General features: G+C 47.8%; 2 protein-coding genes across 2 annotated transcripts in view; both read left to right on the top strand.

Moving 5' to 3' along the window:
- Positions 1 to 873: 873 nt before the first annotated feature.
- Positions 874 to 9,308, top strand: LOC103264326 (fer-1-like protein 5). The gene is made up of 6 exons (XM_008061976.1): positions 874 to 1,052; positions 3,552 to 3,604; positions 4,838 to 4,946; positions 6,599 to 6,653; positions 7,121 to 7,230; positions 9,171 to 9,308. Exons 2-6 carry the CDS (start codon positions 3,552 to 3,554, stop codon positions 9,306 to 9,308), a joined length of 465 nt encoding a protein of 154 aa, XP_008060167.1. The 5' UTR covers positions 874 to 1,052.
- Positions 9,309 to 10,861: 1,553 nt separating this feature from the next.
- The window catches only part of LOC103264330 (fer-1-like protein 5), a 23,272-nt gene continuing 18,533 nt past the window's right edge, over positions 10,862 to 15,600 (top strand). The window contains exons 1-4 of the mRNA XM_008061979.2: positions 10,862 to 10,894; positions 13,506 to 13,536; positions 14,765 to 14,880; positions 15,113 to 15,236. Of these exons, the coding sequence (XP_008060170.2) occupies positions 10,862 to 10,894; positions 13,506 to 13,536; positions 14,765 to 14,880; positions 15,113 to 15,236 (304 nt within the window). The remainder of the gene's footprint in view (positions 10,895 to 13,505; positions 13,537 to 14,764; positions 14,881 to 15,112; positions 15,237 to 15,600) is intronic.

The following is a 15,600-nucleotide window of genomic DNA, read 5'->3' on the forward strand; positions in this document are numbered from 1 at the left end:
TCAAACCTACAGGCTCTGGCAATCTACTCGCCTCCGCCTCCCAAAGTGCTGGGATTACAGGCTGAGCCACCGAGCCCAGCCTCATCCAGTATTTTAGTCTTTGAATGCTATGCATCTTTTAGAATGCATGGTATGCTTACTGTTAAGTGGCTTTTTCATCAATTAATACACATTTTTAAAATATTCATTAATCTTCACTCTAACCATTGAATAATATGTAATTTACACAATGTTCAACCCTAAAGCAGAAAAAGCCTTAACGTGGACAGCAGAAAGAACATAGACAGCAGGAATAAACAACCCAACTCCATCCTCATGAGCAGAGGCCTTGAGAGCAATAAAGATGCAGCAGGATTGTATTGGCTTTGAGGTTTTTCTTTAACCTTTCGTAAGAGCTCATTAATTTACAAACTAACATCCTTCGTTAAAGAGGGAGTCACATCCAAACTTAAGTTTCCTTAAGAAAAAAGGAAGCTTCCACATTGGGAAGGATTTCGTCTGAGGCCTCATTGGAACAGTCCTTGATTTTCCTATACTTTTTCCTCAGCCTCATTTTAAAAAATTTTCTCATCTTCATTGTGTGACTTTGGCAAGTCACTCCAGACAACTAGCTTGTACAAAGAGAACACATCAGCCTTATGCCTGATCTGGAGTTCAAAGGGACAGCGAGAAGAAAAGAGAAAAGAAAGAGGAAGTGAAAATAACCAAGTTGTTTTGTTTCTACAAATCTAGTCACCTATACTGTTATTTCTCCTTCCTCTTATTCCTCCTCATTCCTCCCCAGAACCAAGAACCATCCACCTTTGTGACAGTTCTCTGTTGCTGAGCAACAGGTCAGGAAAGGGGACTTCACTCACACCCCCCTCCACCCCGCCCGTGATCCCTGGGAGAAGCCTTGGACCCAGGAACTCCGAGGAGGAAGCTATACCACTGCAGAGGGAAGGAGGGAAAGAAGGAGGTCTCTGAGATGCTGCGGCTTGTCGTGGAGTCGGCCAAGATTGACCCGCCCCTAATCCCCCCACCCAGACCCTGCGTGTCCATTGACTTCAGAGGTAAGAGCCAGGTTTTGAGTGGGAGAGAGGAGCCCCAAGAGGTAATGGTTCTTGGCACCCTATTATGTAAAAGAAGCCTTGTGAAACACAAGATGAAGTCGACATTGTCCAGTTCTTTAAAACATTATGGCTATTACTTCTTTTATTATAACTTCTCTGCCTCCAATTTTTGTCAGAGAATGGCTGTGGGTAAAGGAGGGGATTAATGCTTCTTGACCTTCTTCCATAAACTAGGGTCATGCCATAAACTGGGGTTTAAAGACAAAAAAGTACCTGCTTCATAGGGTTGATGTGAAGAGTTAAATCAATTACATATGTCCAGTCCTTAGCACAACTTCTAGTAACAAACTATTCAATAATATGAGCTACTCTTGAAAGCGCTTTACAAGCGACAAGACTTTCACACATTCAGTGCTGTTTGCTCCTCAGCAACTCAGAGATAGATGAGGCAAGTTTTATTATTTCCATCTTTTATAGATAAGGAAACTGAATCCCAAGAAGCAAGGGGAAGAGTGGGGTGAAAGAATTTCAGAGAGACAATGCATGAAATTAAGTCTATCTAGATACCAGAGGGCTGGGAGCAAACAGGGAAGAAGTCAAAGGAAAGACGGTGAAAGTCTAGAGGTAGAGATTGTGGAAGGTAGATTCAGACTGATGAGATTTTGCAGGAACCATCAGCAGTGAAAAAATCGATCCAGGAGAAAAAAGGATGCAATGGATTTTTACAAGAGAAATAAATAAAGTATAAGATTTCTTTTTTTTTTTCTGATCTGTGAAACTATGCTTCTTGAACTCAGAAATTGAACATTTGGACTCCAGTCTCACAGGGTGGCATATGCTTACGCCCTCAGTTTGCAGGTTTAAAGAGCAGTAGCGGGGAGTTGAGTGTATATTTGTCCTGATCGACTTATTTTACAGTTAGCCAAGCAAGCAACTTGAAGCTCCTGATTCCAGGTCATCTTCCCCCCCACCTCCTGGGCACTATCCTTCTCCTTCTAGAAATATATTTTAGATGCCTAAAACCTAGAACTCTGGGCTTACTCACAGATTTACCCACACATTCTTATGATTTCATGCTTATCTTTGATCTTTTTTATTCCTTTTGTCCCTGTCCTTGCCAGCCTCTTCCCTCATATACCACCTACTACTCTTACACCACTTCCCACAACCCACCCTTGCACACACACACACACACACACACACACACACACACACACGCACGCATGCATGCACACGCACACTCTCACATTCTTTCCCTGGGAAGAAGCTCAGAGTAATCAAATTAATTTAGCAATTTCGATACTCTTTGGCAGGTCTATACACTACCATCTGTTAAAGATATTTCTGGGGGAGGGAGGTTTTAGTGGATGAAGTGTTTTGAACCCATTATAGATGTTAATAGGTGTCTTAGGATACACTCGGCTTTGCTCTGGTAATAAATAAACCCTTACATTTCAATGGCTTAACAATAAAAGTTTACCTCTTGCTCATACCAAGCCCTGCTTGGAAGGTGCAAGTTAGATAGCTCTCCTGGGTGGCTCTCCAACAGTACTTTAGGGACCAGCTGCTTTCCCCTTTGGCTGTGACATCACCCTGCCAGCAAATTACAGGGAGAGGAGAAGCAGCATGGAAAATCCAGTGGAGACTTTAGGAGCCAGACCTGACAGTGGCAAACATCACTCCCTTACTCTGTTAGCCAGAATGAGTCACACTACTTGGATGCAAGATGCCAGGAAGAAACTATGCAACTAGGAAGAAAATGAAATAACATCTATCACACAGGGTGATAAAAAATGAAATTTTGAAACCCTTGGAAAAAGAAATTCATTCAGAAACAATTGATGCCAGATCATACCTGCCAATGTAGAGTTGAAGTGTTCTTTTCTCTCCTCTCCTCTCCTCCCCTCCCTTCCTCTCCCCTCCCCTCCTCTCTCTCTCTGTCTCTCTCTCTCTCTTTCTTCCCCTCCCTCCCTCCCTCCCTCTTTCTCTGCCTCCCTCCTTCTCTCCCTCCCTCCCTCCCTTCTTTCCTTTCCAGAGGCTCAAGGTGTTGCCCAGGCTGGAGTGCAGTGGTGCAATCACAGCTCACCGCAGCCTCAGTCTCCTGGGCTCAAGCCATTTTCCTGCCTAAGCCTCCTGAGTAGATGGGACTACAAGCATGTGCCACCCTACCCAGCTAATTTTAAATTTTTTTAGATTAAAAAATGTAGTTTATTTAAAAGTAAATTAGAGAGAGAAAGAGAAGGGAGAGAGATTCACCTCCCCAAGGTGGGGGAGGGGGGCCAAGGCCAGGAAGCATGGCGACGCCAGAGGCTAGCAAGGCAATGGCCCTAATTTTTAATTTTATAGAGACAAGGTCTCACTATGTTGCCCAGACTGGTTTTGAACTTTTGGCCTCAAACATTCCTTCTGCCTCAGTCTCCCAAAGTGCTGGAATTACAGACGTGAGCCACTGCACCCAGCAAAACTTTTCTTAGAGTGTTCTATTTGGTTTCTTTGCAGATGTCAAGAAAAGAACTCAAGTGGTTGAAGGGAATGACCCCATATGGAATGAGGTAGACACCAGGGCAAGCCCAGAAGAGGAAATGACAGCCCCAACAGCATGGTGGCCGGGGTGGAGTCTAGGCAGGTGCTCAAGAGTCTAAGGAGCAGACAGGAAGCCTCACAGGCTTTTCTCAAGTTTGGGGCATCTTACCTAGGAGTAGTAGCCTCCAATCCAGCAAGTCTGTGAAGGCCATGTCTGCCCACAGCTGTTCTTGGTCCTTCTTCCCCACTTTGGGGATGGACTAGGCCTGATACTCCTAGAAGTCAAAGCAGAGCGAAGGCTTCGTGTGCAGAATCCTTTCTCATCTTCCATCCATCTATGCTTTCCCACCCTTAGCCCCAGTCTCCAAACCCCTTAACCCCTAACACGTCCATGATACTGCAGTTCAAGTTGTGGAAGCTCAGGTAGGATGCCCCACATTTTGGTGAAAGGTGACAAAACCTGTCTCCTTTAGGAAATTAGACATGGATTTAGAGAAACACAATGCCAGCTTGTTCCCCACGTTGCTCATAATTTCCTAGAAGGATGAGATGGGATGGGCTGAGGAGGGAGGCTGACCTCTCTGTGCCCCCCACAGACCCTAATCTGGCACCTCTGGAACCGTCCCCTGAAAAATGACTCCTTCCTACAAGTCGTCCTTCTGGATATGAGCTCAAAAAAGGAAGAAAGGTGAGGAAGAGAAAGGCAGGAGGTGCCTAACTCCCTGGCCAAAACAACAGCAGGTGACCATTCTTGTCTCTAATTCCTAACTCATTCAGATTCAAGGACCAGAACCACTCCAGCCAGCTAAAGGGAAACAAAGAGGGTTGGGTGTTGGAAGGGTAGCCGGGCCAAGAGTGCAGATCAGCTTGGACCACGTACTTGGGAACCTAACAGTAGCTCTGTCCAGCTGAAGCCACAGATCTCGGACTTCTATTTTTCTCTAACCAACCCTGACTTCTCATCACGGCCTCACTCTAGTGCCCAACTGGGACTAACATCTCCCTGAGACCGAAGCTAAGGCATCCCAGGTCGAAATTCCGAGGACAGAGAATCTGATTGGCTCAGTTCAGGCCAGGGTCCACCCCGGTCCAATCAGCAGTTATTTCCCTGAGAGCTCTAAACCAATTCCAGAGTCAAGGGTCACCACATTCTCTGCCTTACTGCGGTCTTCTCCAGCCTCTCTGAGGACAACACAGGCTCTTGGAGCAGAGGAAGACACCTTCCCTGGCTCAGGATCTTACACCCACTCTCCTCTCCCCAGGTTCATCGGCCTGGCCACAGTACTGCTCAAGCCATTGATGAAACATCCGCATGAGATCCTTTTTGTGAAGGACTTGACCTTGCTCAACCATTCCATGAGGCCCACAGATGTAAGTCAGGCCCAGTCAGGGCATGGGAGTGCTTCCTTCCCCGGGGTGGGGTGGGGGGAGAGGCGCTCCATCACACTGCCATCATCGGCTTTCCCCTTCTTCCACCATCTTCCTATCCCCCTTCTATCCATCTATTTAGATGGATGGATTGACCTTCCACTGAGAGTTAGCCTTGACGCAGAACTGAGAAGCCTATAGTCAGCTGGTGTAGACACCACTCATACTGACATGCCCTCCAGCCACACCAGACAAGATTCAGTAAAGCTAGGCCACCAAGTTCAGGAAGGAGTGAATGATTCTTCTTGGGAGGCAATGGATGGCTTTACAAAGGTGGTGATGTTTAGACATATGGAAAAAAATCAAACAAATGAGAACAAACAAAGGCTATTTGTTCAGAGCTTGCTCTAGCAAGTGAGTTAGCCACCATCACCTGTGTTTTGGCAGAGACTCAGAGTGGTAAAAAGAGAAGGTTTTAGACTCTACCTGGAGGTTCTTGGTGTGGGGGAACTAAAAGCAAACTAACTAGAAATGGGGCCTCCTGTGTGATTGGTTAGGGAGGCATGTTTGACTTTCTCTGGTTGGTCCTAAGTTGGAGGAAGTGGGGACACAAATCAGGACAGCTGTCAGGTATTAATCAAGCCTTGGCATTTGGGGCTGATCGTTATTGTTCAGTTTCCTGGGTTGTGGCTAGAGATAGCAGTCTGACTTCCTGCAAGTCTGACTTAGAGCAGGCTGGCATCCTGGGCTGGTTACTGTAGATTATGGGTTGGCTTTCTGGGCTGGTTACTGCAGATGTCAGGTCAGAGTTCTATTTTATAGGTGGTTTGGTCATTGTTCATTTGCATACAGACAGTCCTTGATTTATATTTTTGACCTATGATGGGTTTGTCAGGATGTGACCACATCATAAGTAGAGAAGCACCTGTGTTTCGTCTCTCAGTTGAATCTTACGGAGGGGGGTGAGTTTGCCCACTAGACAGGAAAGGAAGACAAACCCAGGCAGGGGTGTAAAGTGGTTGGAGAACGAGGCAGACTGGGAGGCTGTGCCGCCTGCTATAGCACAAGGTGCTACACAGTGTAGGGTCAAGGCGGGCTGGGAGAACTGAGGCTGGGTGGATGGCAAGGGGCCAGAGGGGAAGAGCCTGGTGGTCCATACTGATGAGTTGTGACTTTACTCTGATAATTTAGGGCACTCAGGGGGTGTTTAGGGGGCAATTCTGGTAACCATCTGGAGGCTAGATGAATGATGGGAATACGTGGATGCAGGAGTCAGTCAGGAGGTGCGGGAATTCCCACATGAGCTCATGAGATGGTGGGCTAGGGGAAGAACTGTTAGCATCCATGGTTCTGGACTGGTCCCAAATCCCCTTTTCCTCTCCTCCCCACACTGCTGCACCCACTTCTGCCCCTGTCAACACCACATGGCTTCTTTATTCTCCAAATCCCCTCCACCACAGCCCATTGCTCTCACTTCACCCATTGATAACTCCCTCCACCGAGACTTCACAGGTGCCAGGTTTGGCCCCATCCCATGGCCTGCATCACACCCCCAGAAGGACTGGGCGTGAACCTAACTAGAGTTTGGTTCTGGTGTTGTGGCTTGGCCAAGGATGACAGGGTCTAGCTTACAGCTCCCTGCCTTTGCCTTGCAGTGTACTGTCACCCTACAGGTGGCCCATATGACCAAGCGGGATATTGAGAAGACAGGTATGTCCTTCCCTGGGTCTTATCTCCTGCCCTTCTCCAAGCACAGCTGGATGGGCTCTTTGGAACCTTCAGGACCCAGCCCTTGAGGCCTACAGAAGGAATGTGTCTAGGTTAGGGGTCTGATCTCCAGATATCGGGCTGAGGCCACCCCAGTATGTTCACTCATCATCTCTAGACCTAAGACCTGTAGGATATGATGTACCCTTCCAATGGGCTGCAGCGGGAGATGAGGATGGTCATTTCCAAGAGGACTTGCATGTGGAGGGGGGTCCAGGGCTCTGCAGCTCCTGAGGGTAGGAAGGGTCCATGGTAATGTTCTGGGGAGGACGTGTGCCCCTGCCAGGGCCTGTTGGCCATGCTTTTAATCAGGAGTTGGTCATTGGGGACAGAATGATGTAACGGGGAAAATGTCTCCAAATCTCCTGGGTCCTGGGCCTCTGAGCCCACCCTGGACTGTGTTTCCTCAGGAGATGAAGACCTCTTGGGCATAACTGCAAGAGAGGTGGCCACGCAGAAACTGGTGGTTCCTGGCTCCACTGCGCACAGGGCTCTGTCCTCAAAGCCTCAGCACTTTCAGGTGAGGATTCTCCAGGTTGAAATCCACGTGACTCACCTGCACCCTGCTTGCTGTGATCCCAGGCCATCACCTCCCATCCACAAGGTCATGGTAGAGGGGTAGAGCTTCAGATGCAGCTTCAGATACTCAGACCCATGCTGCATCCCCTGCTCCTCTGGGGGGGCCATTCTGGGGTACTTCTGCCTGAGGCTGAATTAGACACAGCTCCAGGGAGGCAGTAGGAGGGGCCGACTGTGCACCAGCAGGTCTTGATACATACTGGAAAGGCAGTGTAGAAGGCAGGGGTCCCTCCTTTCTGGAGTCCTCAGATTGTTGGCAAAACAAGGCAAGGCATGTACAAAGTTAAATTAACTGTCCAGGAGAGGCTGGGGAGTTGATTAGGGGACTGTGGGATGGACCACGGTTTCCATGTGAATTCAGGAGTCCCATAGCTTATCAAATTTCCTGTGGCCGGGGCTCGTTGGCTCAGCCTGTCATCCCAGCACTTTGGAGGCCAAGGCGAGTGGATTGCCCGAGCCCGTAGTTTTGAGACCCGCCCAAGCAACTTGCCAAGACTTCGTCTCTACAATAAATCAAAAACTAGATGGGCGTGGTAGCGCACGCCTGTAGTTCCAGCTACTTGGAAGGCTGAGGCGGAAGGATCGCCGGAGCCCAGCAGGTCAAGGCTGCGGTGGCCAGCAGCATGCCACTGCACTCCAGCCTGGATGACAGAGTGAGACTCCAATTCAAAAAAAAAAAAACGTCCTGTGGCCTTTAGCCCGTAGACTAATATTTTTGCCATGGTTTTGCCTGTCATGCAGCCTGCTCCTTGCCCAGAAAACTGGAGGTCTCCTTGTATCCAGGCGATGGCCAAGTCCTAGCTCTTACTGTCACCTGCTGCCCCCACTTCTCCCACTTCTCCCTCCCCACTTCCATTCTCTGGCCTGAGTCATTGCCATTGCTTCCCTGATCCCCATTAATGGCCTCCTCCCGAACTCCTAAGCCTCCAGTTCTCTCCTGTCCATTCTTCAACCAAAGTGACCTCTTCTTTTTTTTTGAGTTGGAGTCTCACTCACTCCATCGCCCAGGCTGGAGTGCAGTGGCACACTCACGGCCACCTCAGTGTCGACCTGCAGGGCTCCGGTGATCCTTCCGCCTCAGTCTTCCAAGTATCTGGAACTATAGGCACGCGCTACCACACCCGGCTAATTTTTTATTTATTGTAGAGATGAGCTCTCGCCATGTTGCCTGGGCGGGTCCCGAACCCACAGGCTCAGGCAATCCAATCACCTCGGCCTCCCAAAGTAGTGGTATTACAGGCTGAGCCACCGAGTCTGGCCCAAAGTGATCTTTTAAAGATGTCATTCTTATCATGCCACACACCTGCTTCAAAAATCCCAATGTGGCCAGGCACGGTGACTCACGCCTGTAATCCTAGCACTTTGGGAGGCCAAGGTGAGAGGATTACTTGAACCCATGAGTTCGAGACCAGTGAGACCTTGCAACATAGTGAGACCTCATCTCTACAAAAATTTTTTTTTTTAATTAGCCGGGTGTGGTGGTGTGTGCCTGTAGCTCCAGCAACTTGGGAGCCTGAGGTGGAAAGATCACCTGAGTTCAGGAGGTCAAGGCTGCAGTGAGTCACGATCATGCCCCTGCACTTCAGCCTGGGAGGCAGAGTGAGACCCAACTCAAAACAAAAACAAAAACAAAAACAAAAAAATCTCTAATGTACTCAGGACAAAACCCAGTCCCTGTTGACAATGGTTGCCCAGGTCCTTGATAACCCACGCCTGCTTCTCCAAGTCTATCTCCTCCCAGTCTACTGGTGGATGCTCTTTCTATCCATGGTAACCAAAATATTCCTCATCAGAATAATTTCATTCCTGAGAGAAGAGTCCCTGCTGGAGAAGGGGGGCCAAGGGCCCCAACATTAGCTCACCCTGTGATCTTCTTTGTAGGTTCGAGTGAAGGTGTTTGAGGCCCGACAGCTTCTGGGTAACAACATCAAGCCAGTGGTGAAGGTGTCAATTGGTGGCCACCAGCAGCAGACACGTATCAAGATGGGAAATAACCCTTTCTTCAATGAGGTGGGCTGAAGGGGATACCTCAGGCAGGGGGCCAGCCAGGGGCTGGGCATCTCCGGTAGGCAGTCGGCAAACTTGCTTCTTGACTAGGGTGTCTTCGTGTGTTTGCTCCACAAGTATGTACTGAGTGCCTGCTGAGGGCCAAGCACTGTGCTTGCCCTGGGAACACAGAATAGGATCATTCAGAGCCTTGAATCTGAGGAGCTGGTGGTCTGGTGGCATCACAGCACATGAGCCCATAAACAATTGCAGTGGGGCAGACTGGATTTGGCAGGTGTCTGGGAGTGTTGTTAACAGAGCCGTGAAGTGCAGGCCCAGACCACACGCATCTCATCTTTACCAGCACCCCTAATTGTAGCACTGGATGTGGTGCACAGTAGGTGCTATATACTCATTGAATTAATTGGTAAATAGATAAACAAACAGAAGCTGAGAGTAGTGAGTAAGTAATGAGACTGGGAGCAGTGAAGAGGACTCAGAAAAGCCTCCAGAAACCCTGAAGGGAGAGTTTGTCAGGGAAAGACAGACAGGATGGGGAAAGATCATTCGAAGACCCAGATGCAAGAAGCAGCATGACTTGATGGCAGAACTATAGATACGGTGTGGCTGGTGGGGACTGACTGGAGGTGAATCTACAATATAGACTGAGGTCTCAACCTGGATGGCACTCGGGAGCCACGGAGGACTTAAGCGGGAAAGTAACAGGGCTAGGTTTGCATTTGGGGAAGGAGGTTCCGGCTGTCACAGGGAGTAGGGGTGGGGTGGACTTGCAGGAAGTGCGGGCTAATATCTCCATCCTGGGCATCTGGTTGGACCTTGAGCTACTAAGTTCTTCAGAAAGCCCCTACCCCCTGCCTTTGCTGGGCAGAAAACCCTCCAGGAGCCTGGGAGGAGCTTGAGAATAGTTGTACGGGTTGAGTTTCCTTATCCAAAATGCTTACGACCAAAAGTGTTTTAGATTTTTTTTGAATATTTGCATTATACAGATATAATATAATTAGCATCTCTAATCTAAAAATCCATAATGCTCCAATGAACATTTCCTTTGAGCATCATGCCGGCATTCAATAAGTTTCAGAATGTGGAGCATTTCAGATTCAGATTTTTAGATTAGGGATACCTAGCCTGGGCTTATAAAATGGGCCACATTATTCTGAGCCTTCAGGCTCGCTGAATGCTTGGGTGAAGCGGTAGAAGAAACATTGTCCCCCCATAACCCAATTCTGTGTGCCTCAGACCTTCTTCCAGAATTTTCATGAGGTTCCTGCAAAGTTCTTTGATGAGATCATCTTACTCCAGGTGAGAAGCCAAATTGGTCCCCAGCAAGATGGGTCCACTTTTCTTGTCCCACCTCAATACAGGGAAGCTCTTTAGTCCCCACCCTTAGACTCAAGGTCACTTCAGATTGTCACCTGACTCCAGAGCAACATCTTCACCACTTTCTTCGCTCCCCGCAGCAGCCGAGAATCCTCATTCCGTCATTCATTCATTCAACAAACATTATGGGTTGCCAACTGCCAGGCCCTGAATTGGGAACTCCCTTGCAGGTGGTGAACTCCTCAGCGATGAGATACAAAGCAGAGATCGGGAGATTCCAAGTGAGTACAGATAAGGGAGGAGGCTTGGAGAAACAGATAGACCCATGCTGGGCTCCTTACCCAAGTCCAGGGGAAAAGACTTGGATTTTCACATAGAGAGATCCAGACTTGGACCCCCCTACCAACTAGGTGACAAGTGATTCTGAGCCTCCACTTTCTCATCTGTAAAATGGGGGTAATAATACACCCAACCCAGGCTGGTCTCAAACTCCTGGACTCAAGCAATCTGCCTGTCTCCACCTCTCAAAGTGCTGGGATTATAGGTGTGAGACACTGTGCCCAGCTCTCTTTTTATGTTAGTAACAGTCATTGATAATCACTGCCTAGATCTGTTACTTCATTAGGGGTTATTTGCTTCTTGCACCTGTATTGAGGTACAGTTGACACATAATGAATTTAAAATGTACAATTTGATACAGTAAAAAACATGTACACATTTGAGAAATCATCGTCACAATCAAGATAATGAATATATTTATCACATCCATCACCCATGGCAATTCCTCCCTTTCATTCCCATCCCACCTCCTCCAATCCCCAGGTGACCACTGATCTGTTTTCTGTCCCTTTCTTTCTTTCTTTTCTTTACTTTTCTCTCTCCATCCTTCCCTCTCTTCCTCTCTCTCTCTCTCTCTCTCTCTCTCTCTCTCTCTCTTTTCTTCTCTTTCTTTCTTTTTTTTGAGTCGGAGTCTCACTCTGTCACCCAGGCTGGAGTGCAGTGACATACTCACAGCCACCCCAGCGTCGACCTACTGGGCTCAGGCAGTCCTTCTGCCTCAGCCTTCCAAGTAGCCAGAACTACAGGGCACATGCTACCGCGCCCAGCCTGATCTGCTTTCTGTTACTATAGATTAGCATGCATTTCCTAGAGTTTCATATAAATGGAGCCATGCAGTGTGTACCCTTTTTTGTTGGCTTCTTTCACTAGACATAATTATGCTGAGATTCTTCCAAGTTGTGTGTATCAGTAATTTATTCCTTTTTATGGCTGAGTAATAGTCCATTGTATGGATGTACCACAGTTTGTTTATCCATTTTCTTGTTAATGGACATTTAGATTGTTTCCAGTTTGGGGCGGTTACAATGAAGCTATAAACATTTGTGTGTCCAAATCTTAGTATGGGCATGTGCTTTCATTTCTTTTGGGTAAACATGTAGAAATAGAATGATTAAATCATATGGTAGGTGAATGTTTGACTTTTTAAAGAAAATTCTGAGTCTCCACTCAACAGTTTTTCCCAAAAAATCCCAAACAGGCTCTATCTTTTTTTTTGGAGTCAGGGTCTCACTTTATCACCCAGGCTGAAGTGTAGTGGCATGATCACGATGATCATAGCTCACAACAGCCTTAACTTCCTGGGCTCAGGTGATCCTCCCACCTCAGCCTCCCATGTAGCTGTGACACCATCCCACCTAGCTAATTTTTAAATTTTTTTGTAGAGGTGAGGTTGCACTATGTTGCCCAGGCTGGTGTTGAACTCCTGGGCTCAAGTAGTTCATCTGCCTCAGCCTCCCAAAGTGCTGGGATTACAGGTGTGGCTTTGTTTATTTTAGCCATTCTACCCATGCATGGTAGTATCTCATGATTTTAGTGTACACTTCCCCGATGACGATGCTCAACATCTTCTCATGCACTTGTCACCCATGTATATTCACTGGTGACATGTCTATTCAAATCTTGTGCTCATTTGCAACAGATTGTTTGGATTCTAACTATTGAGATAAGATTTGCAAATGTTTTCTCCCAGGATGTGACTACCCTTTCATTTTCTTAACAGTTTCTTTCCAAAAGCAGACATTTTCCATTTTGATGAAGTCCATTTTATCAAGCATTTCTTTTATCGGATTGTGCTTTTGTTGTTGTACCTGAGTCTTTGCCTACCTCACCCAAAGAGGTGACTGGGTTTTAAAGCAGGTCTACACCAGGCGCAGTGGCTCAAGCCTGTAATCCCAGCACTTTGGGAGGCCGAGGCGAGTGAATTGCCTGAGCCCTCAGGTTCGAGACCAGCCTGGACAACTTGGCGAGACCTCATCTCTACAATAAATCAATTTTTAAAATAATAAAAATAAAAATAAAAAAGCAGGTCTACATACATAATTTGGGGATTGATCTAGAGAACCTTCAGATGTGGACTACAAGGGCAGACGCTCAGTGGTTCCACACGTCCCCTTCAATCCTATACCACATCCTCAGGCTTCTGTTGGAAGTCATCTCCCCAGGGAAAGGAAAAGCCCGTCTTCTCATTGTCAACCCCTACCTGAACCATCCTCTTCTCCTAGGATGGAATATCCCTTCCCCCACCCAGGGATAGGGCAGGGTTGGCTCTGGTGGCCAGGGAGGTGGTCCAGTGTAGTGTCAAGGATCGTTTTTATGCAGCCTTCATCACTTACTAGTAGTAGGACTTTAGACACTTCTCTCAAACTTACTGCCCTTCTCTAGAGAGTGGAGGTGATAATGGACCTACCTTCTAGGTTGCTGTAAAGATTAAATAAGTTAGGGTAGCCCTACCATGCTCAAGTGCCAGTAGCTAGTATTGTCATTGCATTATTTGGTATTATAAGTCTTGGCTGGAGGCCCTAGCTAATCCTCACTCTACTTTTGTCTTTTCAGACAGATATTGGGCTTATCTACCATTCTCCAGGTAGGTGCCTCTTATAACAAATACGCGTATCTTCTGAGAAAAATTAGGTCAGAAGTCAAAACACCTTTAAATCCCCATGTGTCCAACAGATAGTTCGAAGAGGGTAGTATCAGAGGGTTATTTTGTAACCTTGTAACACTTGTAAATTATTTTTTGTATTTGATAATATTTTACTATACATATGGTATTTTATCTTGCTTTATAATAATTGCATCTTTTTCTGAAAAATTCAGGACATCCCTTTGGATCAAAGTTAACCCCTTATTGCAATCCTGGGTTAGATTTCTATTTTTTTGAGACCACTATTGGGAGACTGACGTCTGAGTGGAGGTTTCCACCATGACCTGACCATAACATACACATCAGGTTGAGATTTGGATTTGGGGTTGGGAAAGATACTTGCTTCTTTAGTGTCTGGTTCCAGACCAGGCCTGTAACAACATGAAGTTCCCAGGGCAGAAACTTTCCTTAAAAGCAAAGGGTTGGGTCTCATGCCTGTAATCCCAGCACTTTGGGAGGCCGAGGTGAGAAGCTTGTTTGAACCCAGGAGTTCGAGAACAGCCTGGCAACATAGTGAGACCTCATCTCTATAATTATGTCAAAAAAAGCCACTCAGGAGACTGAGGCAGAGGATTTGCTTGAGCCCAAGACATTGAGGTTGTGGTGAGCAGTGATTGTGCCACAGCACTGCAGCCTGGGCAACAGAATGAGACGCTGACTCAGAAAAATAAAGGAAAAAAAACTGGGCGCAGTGGCTCATGCCTGGAATCCTAACACCTTGGGAGGTTGAGGCAAGAGGACTGCCTGAGCCCAAGAGTTCAAGACCACCCTGGGCAACATGGCAAGACCCTGTCTCTACGATAAATCAAAAATTAGCCAGGCATGGTGGCCCACACCTGTAGTCCCAGCTACTTGCAAGGCTGAGACAGAAGGATCACCTGAGCCCAGCAGGTCGAGGCTATGATAGCCGTGATTGTGCTATTGCACTCCAGCCTGAGCAATAGAGTGAAACTCTGACTTAAAAGAAAAGAAAAAAAAATGTCAGTGGCAGCCTTGAGAGCACACCACTGCTTCCTGGTAGGAAAGACTCCCATTTTCCTCTACCACTGGGTAGGAAAACGGAATACATGAGACATGTTTCCACCTCCCTCTTCTCCCCAATGGCTGGTTTCAGGGGAGAGAGGCGGAGACTGAAGGCGGGTCTTCCATGGCCCCTCTGCCTCTCCAGGTCACACACTCCTGAGGAAATGGCTAGGTCTCTGCCAGCCAAATAACCCTGACGATGGCGTGAGAGGCTACCTGAAAGTCACTATCTGTGCCCTTGGTGTGGGAGACCAGACCCTGGTGAGACTGCCCCCCATACCCTAGGAACATTTCCTACCCTGGCTGCTTCCTGGGGGTACCTCTGGGCCCTCACACTAGCCATTGACCCTCACACCCCTCCTTTGCCCATTGTGTCACTGCAGGGCTGTCCCACTCCCCCTGAGCCAAGTGGGAGATTGAGGAAGCAAAGTCTGGTGGCTTTGATTGTTGTCTCCCTGTGACCCTGACTCTACCAGCTCTCTGGTCTCTCCAGGTAGATCAAGAGTCTCCCTATGGGGCTGATGACACCCAAATTCAGATCTTCAAGTCAGCGGCAGTCCCGATCAACCTGGCTTACTTGCAGTTCTTCATCTACTGCGCAGAGGACCTGCATCTCAGTTAGTCGGGCTGGCAGTGGAGGGAGCAGCCCTGAGGGTTTCTATACAGTGGCACCCTGGATCCTCATGGAGCTTCCCTTCCTTTTGACACTAACCTAAGATTTGGGATGGGGACACAAGATGAACCTGAAATCCACCAGGAATCAACCTGTCTGTAACATCCCGATGCAGAGTCAACATTCCCTGTGTCCCTTCCTACCATGTCATTGTGTGGAGGAAGAAGCGGCACAGTGGTTACTGGAGACAGGTCTACCCAGGGAGCACTACACTAAATTATGGGGCAGGAGCCGGGCTCGGTAGCTCAGCCTGTAATCCCGCGCCTTTGGGAGGCTGAGGTGAGTGGATTGCCTGAGCCTGCGGGTGA

This window comes from Carlito syrichta, unplaced genomic scaffold, assembly GCF_000164805.1.
Source record: "Carlito syrichta isolate Samal-C Ts95f unplaced genomic scaffold, Tarsius_syrichta-2.0.1 Scaffold305647, whole genome shotgun sequence".
NCBI lineage: Eukaryota > Metazoa > Chordata > Mammalia > Primates > Tarsiidae > Carlito > Carlito syrichta.

Coding starts and splice junctions, on each gene's coding strand:
- LOC103264326 (XM_008061976.1), top strand. CDS start 3,552: ATGTCAAGAAAAGAACTCAAGTGGTTGAAGGGAATGACCCCATATGGA. Junction 4,947..6,598: donor ATTCCATGAGGCCCACAGAT/GTAAGTCAGGCC, acceptor TTTGCCTTGCAG/TGTACTGTCACCCTACAGGT. Junction 7,231..9,170: donor CAAAGCCTCAGCACTTTCAG/GTGAGGATTCTC, acceptor TCTTCTTTGTAG/GTTCGAGTGAAGGTGTTTGA.